Here is a 24513-nt window from a genome sequence, read left to right as displayed (position 1 = left end):
TATTAATATTCTTTAATCCAATTTGCTCTTTTAAAATTACAAATTAATTAACACACTTAATAAAATATAAATATCGTGAAAAGAAGCCTGATGGATGGAAGGACAAACGACCATCACATCTAACTAGAGATAAGCAGAGTCTCTACTCGAAGATCATTGAAATTTTGGAGCGAAGGTGACTGGACACAAAGACTTGGATATGCTTGGGATAGAGACGAAGGAAACTCAACCAATATTCTCATCCCCGTGACACATGGCATCGCAGACCCGGTCATGTTAGCTGACCTTGTGATGGTATTGTGGGAGCAGCAACACTGAGACACGAGCAGACAGCTGTTGTTGTACTATAACATGATTTTGTGCCCAGAGGTCAGGCTGCCAAACGTCTCCTCAGCTCTTAGCCTCGCTTCTACTGGGTTACATTTGCCATCTGGTCCTGCCCACCCATCCCATCCCAACAGTCATTTCATAACCAGCAGCAGAAATCAGGGCTGATCTGCCCGCCTTGGAGGGGGGTGGGTGCATGGGGAGGTAGCCCCTACTCCGCTGTCCCAACTGAGATCAGTAAACCTGAGCCTCGGCCTTGTGGTGCCTTTACTCACTGGATAGTTTCCCAGCCTGTCGTCTGGGCCAGAGATCACTGGCTATTGAACAGGGATGACAGGATACCAATCTCGTGGTTTCTCACTAACCGAGGGGAAATAGCAATAATCCTCGTATTTGAGAGAGCGCCTTATCACGTCTTCAACACGTCTCAAAGCGCTTCACAGAATATACTGTAAAGTGAATTGACTGTATATTTTGTGGGCGAAACACGGCTGCCAGTTGCACAAAGCATTGTCTCACAAATAGTGGATTGAGCGACCCAATTATTATTATTTTGATCAGCCTCTTCCTAGGGTCAGGCAGGGCAACTCTCTGACCAAACCCACTAACCACAGGCTGAGACCAGCTAAGCTCACACATTACCAGGCCGGGCCTGTACGGCTCAGGAGGTAAGGGGTCACTGCCAACACCAGCGAGGTCACAGATACTTTCTGAGCCTGCTAATGGGCAGTGAGGGCTGCAGTTGGCAGTGAGGGTGGTTGACATTACTCTATTGTAAGCGGGCAGGATAGGTGGGGCTCTGGTCCTCGGCCTCTCTGCCATGTTCCTGTGCTCTAGTGTTTAATTATGTCATGGGGTAGAATAGAAACAATATTATTCAAAACAAAATCCCCCAAATATCCCGCCCCCACCCCCCGGCCCCGCCCTAACCTCTACCAGTTAGTGCACACACTCTAACAATGAAACACCACCACTGGGCAGCACTATAAAAATAACTTAGAAATGTTGCAGTTTTATAAAATCCAATGCAAAGTTACCTGCATCCATTTATCACTCTATATAGTTACATTATATAAACAGGACATGTGTGCAAACTCTCTATTTGTACAGTACTAGTGTGTGTGTGGGTATATGTGTGGGTGAGTGCTTGTTTGTGTATATCCTTGTGGATGTATGAGGATGGATTTGAATGTGTGGGTGTGTGTATGTGGTGTGTGCGTATGAGAGGCCAGGGTAGCAATGTTGAGCGCTGATCGTGTGTGTGTTGTGTTGGGGTTGGGCTGGGGCGGGGCAAGCTCAGTGGTGAACTCGGTCTCTAATGGCCTCCGGTTGCTCGTCCGCCTCCCGAGGACCAGTCAATGATGATAAAACTCAGGCTCATGAGCATAAAGGCAACCCCCAGAGCAGCAAAACAGGCGGCCTGTGGGAGAGAGAGAGTGTTGAGAGAAGGAGAGAGTGTGAGAGTGAGAGGGAGGGAAAATGTGAGAGAGAGTGTAAGAGAGGAGTGGGCTTCCTCTGTCCTTGCTTCCTTTTTCACAAATCAAAGCAGTTTATACCATTTCCCTCTTCTTGTGACTGACCTGAACACTGGACACTTTGGCTGCCTGTGCTGACTCTCAGCCTACCTGTAAACATGTTGTCCCTGATCTCCTCTGTCTGAAGTCCAAACGAATCAGCTTCAAACCTGCTCTGTCAGTGGCCACACGCCTCCTCCAGAGGGCGCTGGATAGGCATCAGGAGCAGGAGGCCTATCTGACATCTAACCTGAGGGCGTTAGAGCCTCCCCCACCTCCCCCAGGCTACCCTGACTCAGTCAGTGAGCTCCACTCAGCAGCCAATAGGTACACTCAATATATACCGTATATTCACACCATATAAAGTATATATATGCCACTGTATATGCCATATACCGTATATACCACCATATATACCATACACATACCACCATATAAACTGTACATACACACTGCCTAGCCCCGGATATACACTCTGTATACTGTATATACATCTCCGATTAGACTGAGTATAGATCTACACATTTTTTGTATACAATACAGTCGGGCCTGTTATAAAGCTATGGGCTCAGGTCCCATGGTTTCAGCGTTTTCAGGTCGTCAGATTAAAACTGAGAACTCCGGTGGGGAATGGCACTTGCTAACAGAGGTTGGGATTATTTGGAAACCACTGACTGGGAAGCCGTCCACAGTCAGTGTGGATGGGTACAAATACAGAGACTGACCCTGTTGTTTATGGTCTATCACATGTCTGACTGTAAACAACAGAAACATGCTGTAATTACTCAGAGCCTCGGAGATGAAGGGATATGAATACTCACCAGGATTTTGGGAATTGATCTCATGGGCTCCTCTTCCCGGGGCACGATGCGGATGTAAAAGACGGCCGGGAAAATGAAGATCAGACACGGAGCAGAGGTGGCACCTGCAACACAGGAGACAAGCTGTCAGTCAATTGCTCCCAGCCCAACACAATGTGCACTTTTAGAGAACTTTTCGTGTTGCTTACAGAGAAGAGAGCGAGACTGAGTGGGTGCGAGGCGGGGGAGGGAGATATCAGGGAATCACAATAAGCAATGCCACACCATGTACAAAGTAAACAACACAATGAAGTGGTCCATATTCTGACAGCCAACTGGTAGCATAAAATACCATTAAGGTGTAACCTCATGTTTGACTGGTTTTGTTAGTAACAGCTTCACATTGTCTGTAAACCATCTGTGACTCTCCTGACAGTCTTATGTGGTAGCCTGTCTCAGTGGCAGCACTCCCGCTTTGGAGTCAGAAGGTTGTGTAATCTTGTTGTGGTTGTTTTGGGTTCCAGCTCCATGTTTGTTCTTTGAACACATAGTCTAAACTAACACAGTGCAGTTCTGGGGTTATGTTGCATTGTTGAAGGTCCTATTCTTTGAATGAGACATTAAACTGCGGTCTCATCTGGTTGTTCAGGTGGATGTTAAAGATCCTGTGATGCAAAAGAGAAGGGAGTTTCTCTATTTTGGTGTCCTGGCCAACAATCCCCCAAATAATATAAGTCACTCACTTCATGGCTGTTTACGGCACAATGCTGTGTGCAAATTGGCTGCCACATTGCCCACAAAACACAGTCACTGGACTTTACAGTATATTGTGTAAAACGAATTGAGACTTCTTTCCAACATGTAAAGGCATAATGTCAAATGTAGGGATTATTATTTTGTTATTTTCATGTGTTCGGGGTAATCTCCAGTGTTTGAGGGCTACTTACAAAGCTGCAGAAATAATGTGTGTTAGCTCTCTCTGTGCGACACCACTTCTTCCATTGTTTTTTGTCAGTGAAATGGACTGCATTCACCATCTTGGACATCACCATCATCAATAAAGCCATCTCGGACCACCACTTCATCTCTCTCAACACTTCAGTACCCCTTCCCCTTTCCCAACCCTCCACCTTTACATACCGTCCATGGAAAAAAATATCCTTCCTCTCCCTCTCCACTGCCCTGGAGTCATCTGAACTCCTACACCTCTGGCCCTCACTGACCGATCTCCCCTCCTCACTTTCCTTTCTTCACAACTCCCTCCTCTCCATCCTGGACTCCCTTGCCCCCCTCACCTCCCGAACTGCCTCATACTCCCGTAAATCCCCTTTGTACACCAGCCATCTCTGTTCCCTCAAGGCACAAGTGCGAGCTGCCGAACGCCCCTGGACCAAATCCAAACTAATGGTCCATCGGCAGATTTGGCTTCACCACACCAAGACCTATCACTGCGCTCTTGCCTTTGCCAAATCCTCCTTCTACTCCAAGGTTATCTTGGAGGCAAAGGACAACCCCAGGCTTCTCTTTTCCACCACTAACCGTCTCCTCCATTCACCTTCCCATGCCTCGCCCATTCTCTCCTCAAACTCCAACTGTGAGGAGATGCTGGACTTCCTCGAATCTAAAATCGAGGGGATACATTCAGCAACCTCAGCCCCATCCACAGCCACCCCCACATTATCTCTCCCTCATGACCCACCCCCCACCCATTCCCCCCTATACTCCTTTGACCCTATCTCTCCCTCCTCCCTCACCACGACTGTCCGCAAACTCAAACCCACCACCTGCTCCCTTGATCCCATCTCCACCTCTCTCATCTCCCAGCTCCACCTTCTGGCCCCTCTCCTGTCCGAGGTCATCAACCTCTCCTTGTGCACCAGTTCAGGTCCCACCCCCCTAAAAACAGCTGTCATCACCTCCATCTTGAAAAAAACTTCCCTGGATCCATCCCTCCTTTCCAGCTACCGCCCCATCTCTAACCTCCCATTCCTCTCCAAGGTCCTGAACGAGTCGTCGCGTCCCAGCTCCGCTCCTTTCTCTCTCGCCATTCCCTCTTTGAACCCCTCCAATCCGGCTTCCGCACTGCCCACAGCATGGAAACAGCCCTAGTCAAAGTCACTAATGAACATCTGTGATCAGGGCTCCCTCTGAACACTATGGACCACTCCATCCTTATACACCGGCTCTCCGCTTTACTTCACGGACCTGCCCTTGCCTGGTTCGATTCCTATCTCTCTCACCGTCTCCACTTCATTGCCTCTAACAGTTTCTCCTCCAGCCCCCGCACTGTCACGTCTGGCGTCCCCCAGGGCTCAGTCCTTGGCCCTTTAATATCTACATGCTCCCCTTGGTGACATCATCCGCAGACATGGGGTCAATTTCCATATGTATGCGGATGACACCCAACTCTATCTTTCTGCCTCCACCCTCAACTCCAGGACCACTGCTGTCCTGACAGACTGCCTGTCGGACATCAAGTCCTGGATGAGGGCAAATTTCCTATAGTTGAATGTGAACAAGGCTGAGGTCCTCCTGATTGGCTCACACCAGCACCTCTGCACCTCAGGCTCTGGCAGCATCAACCTCCATGGTTGCTCACTTCAACTCACCAGTCAGTCAGGAACCTAGGTGTCCTGTTCGACCCTCAACTGTCTTTTCTTCCCCACATTCAAGCCATGACCCACTCTGTCTTCCTTCACCTCCGTAATATCCCCCAACTCCTCCACAACTTCACCCCTCAGGCCGCTGAAACTCTTGTTCACGCCTTCATCACCTCCAGGCTCGACTATGCAAACGCCCTGTAGCTCAGTGGTTAGAGCACTCGCTTTGCAAGTGAGAGACCTGAGCTCAATTCCAGGCAGAGGGCGAAACCTTGGGCAAGTTTCCTTACTCCACACAGAGCCTAATAATAATCCCTCCAAAAAACAAAAACAATAATAAATTGGTCATTTTCAATCTACGACTGGTTGTGGGACATTGCTGTGCGCAATTGGCTGTCGCGTTCGCCCACAAATATACAGTCAATTCACTTTACAGTGTGTGTGTTCTGTGAAGCGCTTTGGGACGTCCTCCCGACGTGAAAAGCGCTATATCAAATGCAAGGATTATTATTATTATTATAAACTAAACTTGGGATCTTGTGAACAATCTGTGTGACGACTGTCTAGAGAGCCACAGGCCTGTCACCCAATCTTAGCCTACAACAACAACGACTTGGATTTATATAGCACCCTCCACGCTGGACGGCGTCTCAGAACGCTTTACAGTAATGGATCCCGGGACCGAGCCAGGGGGAGGGGGAGGAAGGTGACCAAAGGCGCAGAGCCTTCAAGACCATTTTGCATACAAAATTTTGGATAATAATAATCCTTTGATGCAATGCTTTTCATCGAATCATAGAATTATACTGCACAGAAGGAGGACATTTGGCCCATCATGTCTGTGCTGGCGGCATATCATATTGTGAGGACATCTCAAAGTATAGGATATACTGTAAAGTGTAGTTTCTGTCTATATTGTGGAGAAACGCGGAAGGCAATTTGTATCATGGAATCTTTAACATCTTGTTCATGCCTTCATCACCTCCAGGCTAGACTATGCAAACGCCCTGCTTGTCGGCCTTCCCAACTCCTCCCTCCACAGGCTGCAGATAATCCAGAACTCTGCAGCCCGTGTCCGCACCAAACTCCGTGACCCCATCTCCCCCACTCTCGCCCGACTCCACTGGCTCCCTATCCATTAGAGGATCCAGTTCAAGATCCTGGTCCTCACCTACAAAGCCCTCCATGGCCTCGCCCCCCCACCCTATTTCTGTGACCTCCTAACCCCCTACCAACCCGCCCGTTCGCTCTGCTCAGCCGGCTCTGGCTGCTCCACGTCCCCCGACACCCTCCCCCACCATCATTGGTGGGAGAGCCTTCAGCCACTCTGCCCCTAATCTCTAGAATTCCATCCCCCAGTCACTCCGCCTCGCCCCCTCCTTAGCCTCCTTCAAGTCCCGCCTCAAGACCCTTCTTTTCAACCATGCCATTGGCCATCCCCCTTCCCCTCCCCTCCCCCCCCCCCCCGACCCCAGCTCGGGTCTGAAATGCTGTACACTGTCCAGCGCTTTGGGACGTCCTCCCGACGTGAAAGGCGCTATACAAATGTAATCTTGTTGTTGCTGTTGTTGTTGCATTCAGTGTTGGTCAAATTCGCAGACGGGGTGGGGGAGGGCATATGTTTGTTGCAGACAATGGACCCATTCAATCATCTCTTTCCAGAGTACATGCTCCACCAACCTCCCACTTCAGTGTCAAGCTATTTGTTAAACGAGTCCAAGTGTCCTGGCCTCAAACTCTTAACCTGGCAGCCCTTTCCAGGAATTAAAATGTCACCCCATCTTAGCTTTCCCTGGGAGGATGCTATTTTCTTCAACCAGTTTCCAGCCCATCAACATCCACCTAATCCAATCCTTTTAGGTGTGAAATCCCTCGATCAGATCACAATGTACATGAAGAAACCAAGGCTAAAAAGAGAGGTTCTAAGATTTGCAGGAAGAGGATTTAGTTTCTCTTCCCAGTCACAATAATAGAGTCAAATACCAAACAATATTTAGCAATTTGAGATGATAAAGCAGCTCCTCCTTTCCTCTCAAATTGATTTTCTCCACTCCTTACATTGTAGTTATATAGCACACACGGTTCTCTGAACCAGAGCCACTTCCAGGCCTCTTCTGCTCAAATCAGCCAGCAGGTGGCACAAGAGAACAGTGCAGTGACACGCTTAGCATTTCCCCTCTGTGAAGGGCAATAACACACTGCCAACACCACAACATAAGGAACTGGCTATATGTGCGCACACGTCAATGAAAAAAGACAAGGAAAGAAGAGGGATAATATCACAATAATCCTTGCATTTTACATAGTGTCTTTCCACAGTGTCAAATATCTGAAAATAGGTGGGTTTTTATTATAAAATGCAGTGATCCACCAACAGTCATGAAGTGAATGACCAATATAGCTGGAGGGTTGGCCAAGACACGGGGATCCTTAACGTCCACCTGAACATGCAGACAGGACCTCATTTTAACATCTCCTCCAGCCGGCGTCTCTGTCAACTATGAGCAAAAAGTCCAAATGTGGGTTTGAATCTACCACCTCCTGACTGAAATTGTGGGTTCAAGCTCCACATTTGGTAACTGACACCTTTCAACAACAACAACAACAACATTCCATTTATTGAGCGCCTTTCACGTCTTGAGGACGTCCCAAGGCGCTGTACAGTTGGGTCGGGACCCGAGCATTGGGGAAATGGTCAGGGTGAGGGGAGGGAAGGGAGGGAGCGAGGAGGGGGAAGAGAGTCGAGAGGGGAGCTGAAGGCACGGTCAAAGAGAAAGGTCTTGAGACCGGCCTTGAAGGAGGAAAGGGAGGAAGCGGCGAAGGCACTGGGGGATAGAGTTCCAGAGCCTGGGGGCTGAGAGGCTGAAGGCGCGGCCACCGACGGTAGGGCGGTTGGGGCGGGGGATGTGGAGCAGACTGGAGCCAGAGGAACGGAGGGTACGGGCAGGTAAGTAGGGGGATAGTAGGTCGGAGCGGTAGGAGAGAGCAAGGCCGTGAATGGCCTTGTAGGTGAGGATGAGGATCTTGAATTCGATCCTCTGGGGGATGGGGAGCCAGTGGAGGCGAGCGAGGGTGAGAGTGATGTGTTCCCGAAGCCTGGTGCGGGACAGTACATGAGCTGCAGAGTTCTGAATGACCTGCAGTGTGGAGGGAGGTGCCGGGAAGGCCGGCGAGGAGAGAGTTCCCATAGTCCAGCCTTGAGGTGATAAAGGTGTGGACCAGGGTGTCAGCAGCGTGAGGGGTGAGGTACTGCCGTAGTCTTGCGACATTCCGGAGGTGATGGAAGGCGGTGCCAGTTGTGGCGCAGATATGAGGAAGAAAGGACAGCTCAGGGTCGAACAGAACCCCGAGGTTCCTGATGGCTTTGAGAGGTGGAGAGTGCAGCCTTGGATGCTGATGGTGTCAGCGCCTGAGGTGCGGAGGCGCTGACGTGAGCCAATCAGGTGGCCTCAGTTTTACGCAAGTTGAGCTGGAGAAAGTTATCTCTCATCCAGGACTCAATGTCATCCGCATACATGTGGAAGTTAACCCCATGTCTGCGGATGATGTCACCACAGGGGGAGCATATAGAGGGTGAAGAGGAGGGGACCGAGGACAGAGCCTTGAGGGACACTGCACGAGACAGTGCGGGGGGTGGAGGAAAAACCATTCGTGGAGACAAAGTGAAGACGGTGGGAGAGGTATGACCTAAACCTAAACCACTCAAGGACAGAGCCTTGAAGGTTGAGGTGGGAGGACAAGCGGTGGAGGAGGATAGCGTGGTCGACCGTATCGAATGCTGCCGATAGGTCGAGGAGGACGAGGAGGCAGAGGGAGCCCTGGTCACAGATGGTCAGGATGTCATTGGTGACCTTGACCAGGGCAGTTTCTGTGCTTTGGACAGCACGGAAACCCGACTCTCTTTCTCTCCCCCTCACATCTTAACATATAATTGTAGTTGTATTTTATAACTCCATGGGAACCTGAAGCACATATGGAGCCAATGGACATGTGTACCGTGCTGTGCACAGAAAATTTAAAGATCTTCTAATCACTGGCCGACATTGACTCCTCAGGCGGCTCAGGGACTCTCTGGCTAGTATTACACCTGCTGACATGGAACTCAGTTCCAGCTCTGGGATTTATAGCTGTTCCTTTGGTCAGGCTCTCACAGCCACAGGCCCAAAATGAAAGGATGGGGGGAATTACTTGTTTAAACCGAGGACCCGTCCACCCGCACGGATAGACTTTAAAGATCCTGTTAGAAGAGGGATCCTGTTAGTGTGTTCTCCCAGTGTTTTGGCTGACGTTTACTTCCTGGCTGTTGGTAGGATCTTGCTGTGTGCAAACTGGCTGTTGTATTTGCCTACGAAATGTACAGGCATCACGTCTGCCAGCAATTCCCTGTCAAATGCTTTGAGCCATTTTACAGCAAGAATTATTAATAACTCAGCTGTTGTGGAAGAGAACATTAGTGCACAGGAGCAAATGGGGCAGGAAAAGACCACTGAGCTCCATCTGCATCCCAGAGACTTGCATTATAACCTGTGTGCTCATCACTAAGCTGCATTATAGACATATGCTTGGTCACGTATCACCACATGCTTCATAAACCTTGCTGATGATAGGCCACACACAAACACAACCAGTAATACACGCACACGCACTGTGACACACGCACACACACACACACTGTGACACATGCACACACACTGTGACACACATGCACACACAGTGTGACCCATACATGCTGTGACCACACACACGCACACTGTGACACATGCACACACACACTGTGATCCACACCCACACACATATACTGTGACATACGCACACACCCACTGTGACACACTCACACACACACACACTGTGACACATGCTGACACACTCACACACACTGTGACACACACACAGTGTGACCCACACATACACAGTGTGACCTACACACTGTGACCACATACACGCACACTGTGACACACACACACTGTGACATACTCTCACACACAACAACAACAACAACAAGATTCCATTTATAAAGCGCCTTTCACGTCAGGAGGATGTCCCAAGGCGCTGAACAGTTGGGTCAGGACCCGAGCAGGGGGGAAATGGTCAGGGTGAGGGGAGGGAAGGGAGGGAGCGAGGAGGGGAAGAGAGTCGAGAGGGGAGCTGAAGGCACGGTCAAAGAGAAAGGTTTTGAGACCGGCCTTGAAGGAGGAAAGGGAGGAAGCGGCGAAGGCACTGGGGGATGGAGTTCCAGAGCCTGGGGGCTGAGAGGCTGAAGGCCCGACCACCGATGGTAGGGCGGTTGGGGCGGGGGACGTGGAGCAGACCGGAGCCAGAGGAACGGAGGGTACGGGCAGGTAGGTAGGGGGATAGTAGGTTGGAGAGGTAGGAGGGAGCAAGGCCGTGAATGGCCTTGTAGGTGAGGATGAGGATCTTGAAATCAATCCTCTGGGGGATGGGGAGCCAGTGGAGGCGAGCGAGGGTGGGAGTGATGTGGTCCCGAAGCCTGGTGCGGGACAGTACACGAGCTGCAGAGTTCTGAATGACCTGCAGTGTGGAGGGAGGTGGCGGGAAGGCCGGCGAGGAGAGAGTTCCCCACTGACACACACACACACTGACATATAATAATAATAATAATCCTTGCATTTGATATAGCGCTTTTCACGTCTGGAGGACGTCCCAAAGCGCTTCACAGAACACACTGTAAAGTGAATTGATTGTATATTTGTGGGCGAACGCGGCAGCCAATTGCGCACAGCAATGTCCCATAAACAGTCGTAGATTGAAAATGACCAATTTATTATTGTATTGTTTTGGAGGGATTATTATTAGGCTCTGTGTGGAGTAAGGAAACTTGCCCAAGGTTTCGCCCTCTGCCTGGAATTGAACTCAGGTCTCTCACTTGCAAAACGAACGCTCTAACCACTGAGCTACAGGACTCCACGCTCACACACACACGCTGTGACCACACACACGCACACTGTGACACACAACACACACACTGTGACACTCACACACTGTGACACACACACACAGTGTGACCCACACATACACAGTGTGACCCACTGTGACACACACACACACACACACACTGTGACATACGCTCACACACACACTGTGACAAACACACACACACACACTGTGACCCACACACACACACACACTGTGACACACGCACACACGCATACACACACTGTGACCCACACACAACACACACACTGACACACGCACATACACACTGTGACACACATACACACTGTGACACTCACACACACACACTGTGACCCACACACACACACTGTGACACACTCACACACACACACTGTGGCACACACACACACACTGTGACCCCCCCCACACATACACAGTGTGACCCCCACACACACTGTGATACACACACACATACTGTGACCCACACACACACACTGTGACACACTCACACACACACACTGTGGCACACACACACTGTGACCCCCCCCACACATACACAGTGTGACCCCCACACACACTGTGATACACACACACATACTGTGACCCACACACATACACACACACTGTGACACACGCACACACACACTGTGACACACGCACACAGACGCTGTGACCCACACACACACAGTGTGACCCACACACACACACTGTGACACACACATACACAAGCGCACACAGTGAATACCCCCCCCACACACACACTGTGACCCCCCCACACACACACACACACACTGTGAACCCCTACACACACACACACTGTGGCCCACGCACACACACGCTGTGACCCACAAACACACACACTCTGACCCACACACGCACACAGTGTGACCCACACACACACACTGTGACCCCCCCCCACACACACACACAGTGTGACCCACACACACACAAACACACTGTGACACACACACACAGTGTGACCCCCACACACACAGTGACCCCCACACACACAGTGACCCACGCACACACACACTGTGACCCACACACATACAGTGACCACACACAGTGATCCACACACACATACTGTGATACGCACATAGACTGTGACGCGCACACACGCTGACACACTTACACACACAAATTGTGATGCACTCTGTCACGCACACAGTGTGAAACACACACACTATGCCACGCCAGCACGCATACACACATGGCAAAGTTATAGGGTCACAGTCCACGCAGGTTGTCAGGTTGCAGAAATATATCTCACTAAGATCACCGAGTGAGACAGCCCACATCCTTACACCCACTCTTCACCATCACCCCCCACCCCCACCTCAGTCTACTTTTGAGGAGGGTGCGGCAATAGCTGAAGCCTGGGAGGACGGCAGCACCAATGTTAAAGAGCCTCTGTTGCCTGGTGAACAACATATGATTTGGTAAGGCACACACCACTCAAATGTGTAAAATGCAGAGCTCCTCCTCTCTCCACACCTGTAAGGGGAGCTCCGGCTGTAGAAATTTTCTGAACCAGCCTTTCTATGTCCTTCTTGACCTCTCAGTTGCCTTCGATACCGTTGACCACTCTATCCTCCTCCACCGCCTCTCCTCTCATCTCAACCTTCATGATTTGGTACTTGAATGTTTTAGATCCTACCTATCACACCTTCTCCACTTTATCTCCACAAACGGCTTCTCCTCTAGCCCCCGCACTGTCTCATGAGGCGTTCCTCAGAGCTCTGTCCTTGGTCCCCTCCTTTTCAATATCTATATGCTCTCTCTTGGTGACATCATCCGCAGACATGGGGTTAATTTCCACATGTATGCAGATGACACCCAACTCTACCTTTCTGCCTCCACCCTCAACTCCAGGACCACTGCTGTCCTGACCGAATGTCTGTCAGACATCAAGAACTAGATGAGAGCTAACTTTCTACAGTTGAATGTCAACAAGACCGAGGCCCTCCTGATTGTCTCCCATCAGCGCCTTCACACCTCAGGCGCTGACAGCATCACCATTCAAGGATGCACACTTCACCTTGCTAAGTCAGTCTGGAACTTTGGCATCTTGTTTGACCCTCAACTGTCCTTTCTACCCTACATCTGTTCCACGTCCCGCTCTGCATTCCCCCACCTCCGCCACTGTCTCACACTGCAGGCCATTGAGATCTTCATACATGTATTCATAACATCCAGGCTTGATTATCAAAATTCCTGCTTGTAGGCCTCCCCAACTCCTCTCTCCACAGGCTGCAGATCATCCAGAACTCCCACACCAGGCTCTGTGACCCAAACATCCCCATCCTCGCCTGACACCACTGGCTTCCCATCATACAGAGGATACAGTTTAGGATCCTGGTCCTCACCTTGAAAACCTTCCTTGGTCTTGCTTCCCCCTACCCCCACCAACCTCCTGCTCTCTCTGCTCAGCGGGCTCCAGCCTGCTTCATGACCCCCGCCTCGCCTGCCCCACCATTGGCAGGCAGGCATTCTGTCACTCTGCTCCCACCCTCTGGAACTCCATCCCACAGTCCCTCCGCTTCGCTCCCTCCTTCTCTTGCCTCCTTCAAGACCCGTCTGAAGGCCTTCCTCTTTGACCGTGTGTTCATTCTCCCTCTTTCCTCCACCCTCCCTGACCCCCAACTCGGGTCCGAAACACTGATTGTCCAGCGCCTTGGGATGTCCTCTCGATGTGAAAGGCGCTATACAAATGTAATTTTGTTGTTGTTCTTTTTGTGGTATTAGTGCGAGCAATGCCAATCTGACTGTATTGGATGATCCAGATGACAGGAGCTTCTAATACGCATGTGATTTTGCTATCTTTCTACCTTTGTTTTAGTCGCCCAGAGGATGGACTTGAAGGCTGTTGTCCTTAGTTTCAAATGCCCCCAGTCCCACCCTCTTGTGATCTCCTGGGCAGTCATCCTGGCCACTTCCTCTGCTTTGCCAACTCCGGTCTGCTTCATTCTCCTCCCTCCAAACCCCACCATTGCTGCCAATTCTCGAGGTTTCAGGCACCACCCCCAGTTTACAATTCTCTTCTGAATTCCCTCTGCTATGCCTTCTCCCTCTTTGCTTTCCAAACCTGTCCAAAAATCTATGTCTTAACTATGCATTCGGCCACATTGCACCCCCCCACCCGCACTGCACCATCCCAGTGTGTCAGCTTGGCGCAGTGTGCATCACTCTCATCAGTAAAAGGTTCAAGCTTTACGTTGGACTTGGAATCACATAGTCTAATCTAACACTCCAATGCAGTGCTGGGGGAGTGTTGCATTGTCAGGAACGTTGTTCTTTGGATGAGATCTTAAACCACATCAGAGGAGCGAAAGGACCTGGATTTGATTCCTGGGCAAGGCGAAACCTTAGGTAAGTTTCCTCACTCCACATGCCTCTGTTTGCCTAACAATAAGCAGGAACCCGGTTGTTAGTTGATTGGCGGATTGCTTTCCGGGGGTAAAGTCCCTCAAAAAATTAAATAAATAATTTGGTCACTCAATCCAACTTTGTATTCAACTCAATTCAATTTGTAGGACACTACTGTGTGCAATTGGCTGCCCCATTTCACCCACAAAATACACCGTCAATCCACTTTACAGTGCATCTGATGAAGCGCTTTAAGACATCTCCGGGAAGTGATAAAGTGCTATATCAAATGCAAGGATTTTTATTAATCACCGAGTTCCTGTCTGCCTGTTCAGGTGGATGTTATTTGAAAAGGGATGAAGTTTCTCTCTCCCGGTGTCCTAGCCAACAATCCCCCATATTAAATTGGTCACACTCCATGGCTGTTTGTAGGACACTGTTTTGTGCAATTGGCTGCCACATTTCGTCCACAAAATACATAGTCAATCCACTTTACAATATATCCTATGAAACGCTTTTTGAGAGTCTCGATGACTTGTTAAGGCGCTGTATTAAATGCAAGGATTATTATTATTACTCCCCAACCCCATCACCTACCCAGCTAGGACTTGCCCCTAGTTTGAGCCATTCTCCCACATGAGGTCCCTGTGTGTGTGGTTGCTGTGGCTGTGGTTCCCTGCCTCCCTGTGTACAGCACAAGGTCCTCACTTACCGATTATGCCAAAGATATCGAGGATGTTGGGAGCAAAGATGACGAGCAGGTTAATGATGGCAAGAAGGATTGAGGCAATGACGATGTGTCTCAGCCAACTGAAGGTCTTGTTGGGGAACAACATCTGCTGGATAGCACGGCGCACCTGGGACCAAACAATGTGCAGTCTTAAACATAATATCACTCCTTAACACACCTGAAGTACAGACCTCATGTGGAACTATGGGTCAATTCAGATGAATATTGCTTAATAATAATAATAATCGCTAATAATAATTGTGGAGTCCTACAGTGTATAGGCTAGAGCATCCGCCTCGCAAGCGAGAGGACTTGGGTTTGATTCCCGGGTGGGGTGAAACCTTAGGGAAGTATCACGTGCCTCTGCTTACCTAGCAGTAAGTAGGAACACGGTTGTTAGTCGATTGGCTGATCGCGTTCCGAGGATAATAATCCCTCCAGAAAAAAAATATGAAATGGATACTCAATCCATGACTGTTTGTGGGACACTGCTGTGTGTTTCGCCCACAAAATATACAATCGAAGCACTTTGAGACTTCTCAAAGACATGATAAGGCGCTATATAATGTAAGTTGAGATGTGTACAGACACAAGTCCTCACTTGTCTGTTTCACAGGATTTACTGTGATATACAGTGACTGCGTATTTTGAAGGCAGAAACAGCAGTCACTTTGCACATAACAATGTCCCACAAAAAGCTGTGAAGTGAATGACTAATTTTATTTGAGGGATTGTTGGGCAGGACACCAGGAGAGAGAAATTCCCTTCTCCGAATAGTACCACGGGATCTCAATCATCCACCTGAACAGCCAGTAGTTTAAAGTCTCATTTAAAGCAAGGCAGCACAAGCCCAGCACTACACTGCAGTGTCAGCATAGACTATATGAGTTCCACATGGGTCTTAAACACACAACCTTCTGACTCAGCAGTGAGAGTGCTACCGACTGAGCCAGGCCGATACACAACTGGGGCCAGATCATTTCTGTGGGACCCTTTCTCCCACCTGATCCTCAGCTGACAGTCAGGCTAATTTAGGTGAGGCTTAGGCTGTTCTCTGTGGAAAGGGAAGGTTTGCTAGAGCTGAGCGCTTACCGGGAAGAGTACAATGGGCACAGTGAGCGCCACAGCGATGAGCACCGCCACACGCACACACAGCACCAGCGTGTTGAAGGGGTCGATCCTGTTGTAAGTGTGCAGAAGTTCCGGCTCCACGTTTTCTGGAACAAAGACAGAGGTAGAAAGTGTCACAGATCTGGGGGCTTGGCAGTATCTGACAATGAGCCCAGTTACAACATTTAAACTTAGACACAAGTCCAACATTTCTGTGGAGTCCTGTAGCTCAGTGGTTAGAGCACTCGCTTTGCAAGTGAGAGACCTGAGTTCAATTCCAGGCAGAGGGCGAAACCTTGGGCAAGTTTCCTTACTCCACACAGAGCCTAATAATAATCCCTCCAAAACCAAAAACAATAATAAATTGGTCATTTTCAATCTACGACTGTTTGTGGGACATTGCTGTGCGCAATTGGCTGCCGCGTTCGCCCACAAATATACAGTCAATTCACTTTACAGTGTGCTCTGTGAAGCGCTTTGGGACGTCCTCCTGACGTGTAAAGCGCTATATCAAATGCAAGGATTATTATTATTATTATTAACATCAGAACTTTTTGAAATAATTAACAAGTTCTCACCAATTTTCTTGGGGAGTAACTGATAGTTACTTCTCCCTCTCTACTTGGTTCACCTCTCTCCTGTTTGCCAGCCAAGTTCAGGTGGCTAGTAAGCACCAAATCCCACAGATGTATGGGTGCTGGAGATGGGGCATCCGACTATCTCTGTGTACACTAATATCACACTCTGTGTACAGTGGTGTACAGTCAAAATTAACAGATGCCATGTGTGGGGAGCAGGGGATGGTGTTGCCAATAGTTAACAACATAGAAAGGGGCAAACACAGTGTGGTAGTGGCAGTGGCCTCAGGTCTCCCCGGCCACCAACCTGCCCTTACTGCTCCATTGTATCCCACCATCTTTAAGCCCTCCATTTCCTTCCAGCCCAAGGCGTTATTGGAGAAGAGAAGGGAGTTTCTCTCTCCTGGTGTCCTGGCCACCAGTCCCCAGTTAAAACTGATCAATCACTTCATGGCTGTTTGTGGGACATCGCTACAAAAATGCATTGCCTATAAAATACAGTCACTACACTTTACAGTAAAATCCCCTGAAGCACTTTGAGAAGTCTTGATGACATGATAAGGTGCTGTATCAAATGAAGGGAGAGGGGAAGTGGAGGAAGATGACTAATGCAAGAGCTTGTTCAGCACAGTATCGGCAAGGCTCTGTGCCAGGTTTCTGCTCTTGTTCACGAGCCACTGCTTGTGTGAGTTATACATATGCACAGCTTGGGTATCAGTCTGTGACGTCATCACCTCAATAGATGCTCAACACTCAACTCACTCAGGAAACTTGGCACCTGAGTGAGGTCCAACTGCTGCCTGTCTCCAGGGAATCTCAATCCAGGCCTCCTCTCTCTCCCCTGGCCTCCAGGCTTTGGGAGAAGGAAGTGAGGGGTGTGGACACACAGTGTGTGGTGTCTTCTCTTACTGCTCCATTGTATCCCACCATCTTTAAGCCCTCCATTAGGAGTTAAAGAACACAGCCCTAATAATATGGAAACACAAGTGCTCTACTGAGAGTTCTTGTAAAGTGTAGTAACTGTGTGTTTGTGGGTGAACGCAGCAGCCAATTTGCCCACAGCAATGGCCAGCCATAATCATAATCTTAAACCCCTTATTTTTGGTCTAGGGTATAAACTCCCTTCTCTTTGCAAATGGAATCTTGAGACTTTAATATCCACAAGAACTGGCACAGAAGGGATCTTGGTTTAGCATCTCAGCCGAAGGATTGCAACTGACAATGCAGTGCTCCCCCAGCACTACTCTAGAGCACCAGGCTGGACTGAGCCAGGCTTGTGGTGCAAGGAGAAAAGGAGCAAAAGGCTAAAATGCGTTTTGCTTTGACACTCACCGTAAAACGTCAAGTAACCGAAGAGTGCTGCGAAGAAGTACATGATGTACATGAAGAGGATGGAGATGTTGGAGACGTGTTGCATGGATTTCTTGGATGGACTGAAATGCAAGACACCGATCACATATAACGTCCAGTCATAAACCACAGTGCTCCAGCCAGCAACACCTCACTGGCAACTGTTGTAAAGTGCAGTGACTGTGTATTTCTGGGCGAAACACAGCAGTTTCCTGCAATGTCCCACAAACAGCCATGAAGTGAGTGACCAGTTTTATCTGAGGAGTGTTGGCCAGGACACCAGGAGAGAAAAATTCCCTTTTTTTGTGAATAGAGTGATCCAGCGCAGACACCAGCCCAGCTAGCCTCCTCCTGTCCTCAAACAATGTCTTTCTCCTCCTCACTCCCTGGAGTCTTTATTCCCTTCCCTCTTTTGCTCTCATCCGCCACCTTGCAGCTTCTTCCCCACTATCCCTCCACTCCCTTTCTGCCTTTCCATGTGCCCCCAGGCCTTAGGCTCAGGATTCATTGTGATGGCAACGAGCGGCTCAGAGCACACGGGAAATGACGACAGCTTGTATTTATCCAGCATCATCACACAACATAATGGCCCTGAGTGAGGGAACAGAGCAAGGGGGGGGAAGGGGTTTAGGTACAAGTGAAGAGGTAGGTTTTAAAGACAGACAGAGAGGAGGTGAAGGGTAGAGGGAGTGAGTTCCAGAGAATCGATATGTGAAAGCTTAGCTAATGTTGGGACAGGGTGCAGTGAGCACAGGCGGTTGGGGGGGATGAGAGAAGTGGGGTAGAAGGAATCCAGGCAAGAGGTTTAACATCTCACGCAAAGCACAGCACCTCTGACAATGTAGCGCTCCCCAAAGCACTGCACTGGCATTAGCCAGGACCATGGGCTCAGAGCTCCGGCGTGGGGCTCGAACCACAACCTGCTGACTCAGAACAACATGCTAAGAACTGAGCCAAGCTGACACTCCCTCCCTAACCCAGGCCCACCTGACATACAGCAAATGACATCACAGAGAGTTATACCCAGAAACAAGGCATTTGGGTTCTCAGTTGAATGCCCACTGTCCGCCCGCTCCCCACACCCTTTCATACCTCTCTCCAAGCCTCTACCTGATTCCCTGAGTAAGTAACCAATGGTCCTTGCCCAGCTATAGTCTGTGACAGAGAATTCCACATTCCATCTAACCCTCTTCCACATTTTCTAAACCCCCCTCAAATTCAAGTTGTTGTTACCTTCCTCAGCTGCAGGACACACAACCTGTGTTCCCCCGCTATGTAAATGCACATTTTCTAAGCTGTCCTTTAATTGCATTAGTCAAGGCCCTGAATTTGTGCCCCACCGTGAATCACGTTACAACAGGCCATCAGAATGACATTTGGATGGTAAGTTTGGAATAATTTCTGAATTCCAGGCTTGTTTTGTTGCCAAATGCTGTACAGTTTGAAGTTACATCTACCCACAAAATGAAACCCAGCTCCCCCCCCCCCTACAGGTCCTGGTCATACTTACTTTTTCAGCTCGGTGTAGATTGGCAGAACCTCCGGGTGACAGACAAAAGAGAAAGCCATGATGGGAATAGTGTAGGCGGTCTGTAAGCCAGAGACAGCACGTTAACAACAAGACACAAGCCATGAGCCAGAGTGCCCAGTTGTGCCGCTCTCTGAACCAGCTGTTCATTCTCATTCCCATCAATCCTCCAATACATCTCCTTTTTACTGATTTATCTAAATTCCCCATAAAAGCAGTGACATGCCAAACACTGCACTTTAATGAAAGATGATTGAATCTTATCATGGGGCTTTGGATGAGGGAAGGAGATTGGGAGACTACTCTTTTTGTCTGAGATCTCTAACTTTCACCAGATGTGCAGACAGAACCTCAGATTAACATCTGATGGAAAGAAAGCAGGGGATTCATTGAATTATCTCAGGAGCTGTGTGTGTGTCTGTGTGTGTGTATGGGTGGGTGGAGGCATACAAATCCAGCTTGGACATCTGCTAAGATATCAGAAAATAGCAATAATGCTCACATCTGATTATCCTCGCAACGCCTGTCATGTAGGGGACATCTCAAGGGACTTTACAGGATTCACTGTAAAGCGTAGTGACTGTTTGCTTTGTGGCAGCTAGACACCAGGAGAGATAAATTCTCTTCTCTTTTTGAATAGGGTCAAAGGATCTTTGATGTCCACCTGAACAGGCAGACAGGACCTCGGCTTAACACCGCAATAATATAGCAAATCCCCAGCACTGCATTGGAGTGTAGGCCGAGAGTATATGATTCCAAGTTCCAACATGGAGCTTGAACTCAGAATCTCTGACTCAGAGGCAATAGTGCTAGTGACTGAGCTAGGCTTAGGCAGATATATTTGTGAGCTGTGTATACGTGCTTGCCGGCTGGTGGATCCGAGTACCTGGGAGTTGACTGTGAACAGGTGAGGCACACACTGGTCTGGGAGCACCTCATGCGTGTACTCCTCGTAGCTGGGAGTGTATTCTTGTTCAGCCTCTCCTGGAAGCGAACTATTCCCGGTGGACGGTAACATGCAGGGCACTTCGAACTTCTTATAGATCACCTGAGTAACACAACGGCACACACTGAGCCATCAGATATTGATCACAGCCCAGGCCACCAGCCAGGCCCCTCACACAGTGCCACCAGACTAGCCCCACACACAGTGTCCACCCACCAGCCCAGGACCACATACTACCCAGCTCAGTCCCTCACATAGTGCTCCCAGTCCAGCCCAGGCTCTCACACTGCCCCAGACCAGCTTAGCCACTTACACGGCCCACAGCCCTTTCCCTCACACACTGCCCCGAGCCCAGTACCTTCACACACTGGCCCCAACTCAGCCGCTCAGACACTGCGCACAGCGCATCCCAGTCCCTCACATACTGCCCCCAGCCCAGCCCAGTCCCTCACACACTGCCCCCAGCCCAGTCCAGTCTCTCACACACTGCCTCGAGCCCAGCCCAGGCCCTCACACTGCCCCTAGCACAACTCCTCACACTGCCACCAACCCAGCCCCTCTCACTGCCCCCAGACTCTCACACTGGCCCCAGACCCTCACACTGGCCCCAGACCCTCACACTGGCCCCAGACCCTCACACTGCCCCCAGCCCAGTCTGCTCCCCACGCCCCCCACCAGTGCTGCACTCACCACGATGAGGAAGAAAACCATGCAGGTGAGGGAGAAGCCACTGGTGTAGCCCAGATAGCCTGAGGGAGCAAAAGACTCATGTCAGATAGTGGGTCAACGAGTGAGCGCTTGGCTTGTCCGCACCATGCCAGCTTTGCTGCTGTCTGTCTGTCCTCTCATTGCCACACAGCCCTCACCAGTGCCACTCATCACAGCCACTCATCACTACCACCCCCCACTGCCACTCATCACTGCCACGCACCACTGCCACTCATCACTACCACTCCTCCCTGCCAATGCCACTCAATACTACCACTCACCACCGTCACTGGCCTGCGCCTTCTCAAGCCTTGGTTTCAATCCTCCCCCTCTGCCTACCCGCTCCCCATAAACTTGCCCTCTCTCGTGGGAGCGCTAACCCCCGCCCCTCCTCTGTGGATGATGGTCAGGAACAATTGAGCACTAAATGATTAAGTGTTGCCCCAAACGTTAACCCTAACTGAGCTCAGACTGAAATTCCAGCCAGTGTCTTGCTCCTCCTCGGCCTCTGGAGTCTTCTCTCCCCTGGTCTAACATTGGGGATTATGTGGTAATCCCAGCCCCAGCTGGGGGATCACAGCTGGGGCAGAGGGTCTTTTATTGTTGCTCACTCCCCACTCCCCCGCACCCCCCACCGAGCGAGATCACTGTAAACTCAACTACAGTTTCACAAAGCCCATCACAGACTGAGAATCTGAGCCAGTGGGAGCTGGGGCTGGGGGGAGAGGAGACAGTCAGAGAGCTCAGGTTAATAGCTGTGGTGGAAGTTGCGAACTGATGGCAAAGAGTCCCAGAGCGGACAGAGTGACTGAAAGCTGGGCTGGCAGTGGTGCAGCAGGTCTGAGCTGGGGAGGGGGCGGGGGGGCCAGGGGAAGTCAGACTGCGGATCACAGAGACTCCATAGCGTGGAGTCATTATTATAACGAGGATCCCAAATCCACTGGGAAACAGGAAGGTGAGGGAAGTGGATTTGGTCGAGGGCTTAAATCAGAGTTGATGGCCAAAACTCCAGTACTGAGCACAGATTGTGAGTGTATGTGAGTCAGGGCCAGAGGACGGGAGCTGGAGGGAAAGTAGTAGGATGTTGACATTCAGTTGAGCTCGTCTGCCGTTGCACTCCGCTCCAGGAGACAGGATCATTTGCTGTGATGTGATTTCAGGCTGAGTAATGCAGGTAATTAGTGTTCTGCTCTTAGACCTGTCACCTCAAGGTCTAGGTTCAAAGCCAGGCCAGCCTGAGAGGATGTGGGGCTCATCTCCAGCAAGCGAGATGGGGTCCTGGGAACAGACAATCCGCTCTCTGCTGAGGGTAGTTAAAGGGCTCCCCACTTGGTGCAGTTTATCCCAGTTCAGAGCATAGGGCTGCCTTACCCAGCACACACCTCTTTTATCTCATTCGATGAGATGTTAAATTGAGGTCCCGTCTGTGACTGGTCAGGTGGTCGTTAAAGACAAATCCCATGACACTACGTATTTGAAAAGAGAGTTTCTCCCAGTGTCCTAGCAATAATAATAACAATTCTTGCAACTGATATAGGGCCTTACCACGTCGTCAAGATGTCTCAAAGAGCTTCACAGAATATCCTGTAAAGCGGATTGACTATACTTGTGGGTGAAACCCGGCAGCCAAATGCACAGAGCAGTGGCCCACAAACAGCCATGGAGTGAGTGACTTTTTTGTTTAGGGGATTGTTGTCCAGGACATTGGAAGAAACTGCCTTGTCAAGTTGCGCCATGGGATCTTTAACATCCATCTGAACAGGCAGACGGGATCTCGGTTTAGCATCTCCATCCGAAGGACGGCACCTCCAACAATGTAAAACAGCTCTAGCACTGACGAAACTGGTGCTTTGAGTCCTATATACAGGAGAAGACTTGTGAAAGCCTCTCACTTGAGCAGAGAGTCCAGCAGTGTGAGGAGGGAACTGAGTGAGATGGAACAGAATGAGAAGTCTGTTAAGGAATTTGGTGAGAGTGGGAATTTTTTATCAAAATTTTTGATTTTTGATATAAATGACCTGGACTTGGGTAAAATGGTACCATTTCCAAGTTTGCAGATGATACTAAGCTAGGAAAAGTAGTAAACGGTGGTGAGGATAGCAGCAGACTGCAAGAGGATATAGACAGACTGGTAAAATAGGCAGACATGCAGCAGATGAAGTTTAATGTGGATAATTGTGAAGTGATGCATTTTGGGAGGAAGAATGAGGAGAGGCAATATAAGCTGATGGTACAATCTTAAAGGGGGTGAAGGAACAGAGAGATCTGGGGGTTCATATAAGTAAATCTTTGAAGGTAGCAGGACAGGTAGGAAAGCTGTTTAAAAAAAATACGGAATACTAGGCTTTATAAATCGGGGCATAGAATACAAAGGTCAGAAAGTTATGATAAAACACTGGTTAGGCCTCAGCTAGAATACTGTGTTCAGTTCTGGGGACCACACTTTAGGAAGGATGTCAAAGCACTGGAGAAGGTGCAAAAGAGATTTACCAGGTTGGTACCAGGAATGAAGGACTTCAGTTATCAGGAGAGGATTAGGATTGTTCTCCTTGGAGCAGAGAAGGTTAAGAGGAGACTTGTTAGGCTTTCAAAATTATGAGGGGATTCGATAGGGTGAACAAAAAGAACCTATTTCCACTTGCGCATGGGTCGGTAACTTGAGGGCACCAATTTAAAATGGTTGTTAGAAGAAACAGAGGGGCTGAAAGGATGGTGGAAGGCGATTCGATAACAACTTTTAAGAGAGAAGTAGATAATTATTTAGGGAGGACAAGTTTGCAGGATTATGGGGAGGGAGCGGGGGAGTGGGATTGATTTGGAAGCTCTTTTCAAAGAGCCGACACAAGCCTCCTTCTGTGCTGTATAATTCTATGATTCTATGAAGTCCACAAGCTTCTGATTCAGAGACAAGAGTGTTGTTGTACGCCAGGACACCGGGAAAAATTCCCTTTTCTTTTCAAACCCAGATAAAATTGATCATCACTTCATGGCTGTTTGTGGGACACTGCAGTGTCAGGACAGGCTAAGTACAGCTACAGATACA

At 49.5% G+C, this 24513-nt stretch overlaps 1 protein-coding gene across 1 annotated transcript in view; it reads right to left on the bottom strand.

Annotated features, from left to right (window-relative positions):
* Positions 1–837: 837 nt before the first annotated feature.
* Positions 838–24513, bottom strand: part of slc38a3b (solute carrier family 38 member 3b) — a 49606-nt gene continuing 25930 nt past the window's right edge. Inside the window, exons 8-15 of the mRNA XM_007890230.2 lie at positions 21453–21511; positions 20703–20864; positions 19799–19878; positions 18271–18371; positions 16343–16467; positions 15233–15377; positions 2663–2766; positions 838–1747 (exon numbers count right to left, since the gene is read on the bottom strand). Coding sequence (XP_007888421.1) covers positions 1643–1747; positions 2663–2766; positions 15233–15377; positions 16343–16467; positions 18271–18371; positions 19799–19878; positions 20703–20864; positions 21453–21511 — 881 coding nt within the window. The 3' untranslated portion in view covers positions 838–1642. The remainder of the gene's footprint in view (positions 1748–2662; positions 2767–15232; positions 15378–16342; positions 16468–18270; positions 18372–19798; positions 19879–20702; positions 20865–21452; positions 21512–24513) is intronic.

The sequence above is a fragment of the Callorhinchus milii genome, unplaced genomic scaffold (assembly GCF_018977255.1).
Source record: "Callorhinchus milii isolate IMCB2004 unplaced genomic scaffold, IMCB_Cmil_1.0 Scaffold12, whole genome shotgun sequence".
Classification (NCBI taxonomy): Eukaryota; Metazoa; Chordata; class Chondrichthyes; order Chimaeriformes; family Callorhinchidae; genus Callorhinchus; species Callorhinchus milii.
This window is presented reverse-complemented; position numbering and strand designations above follow the sequence as displayed.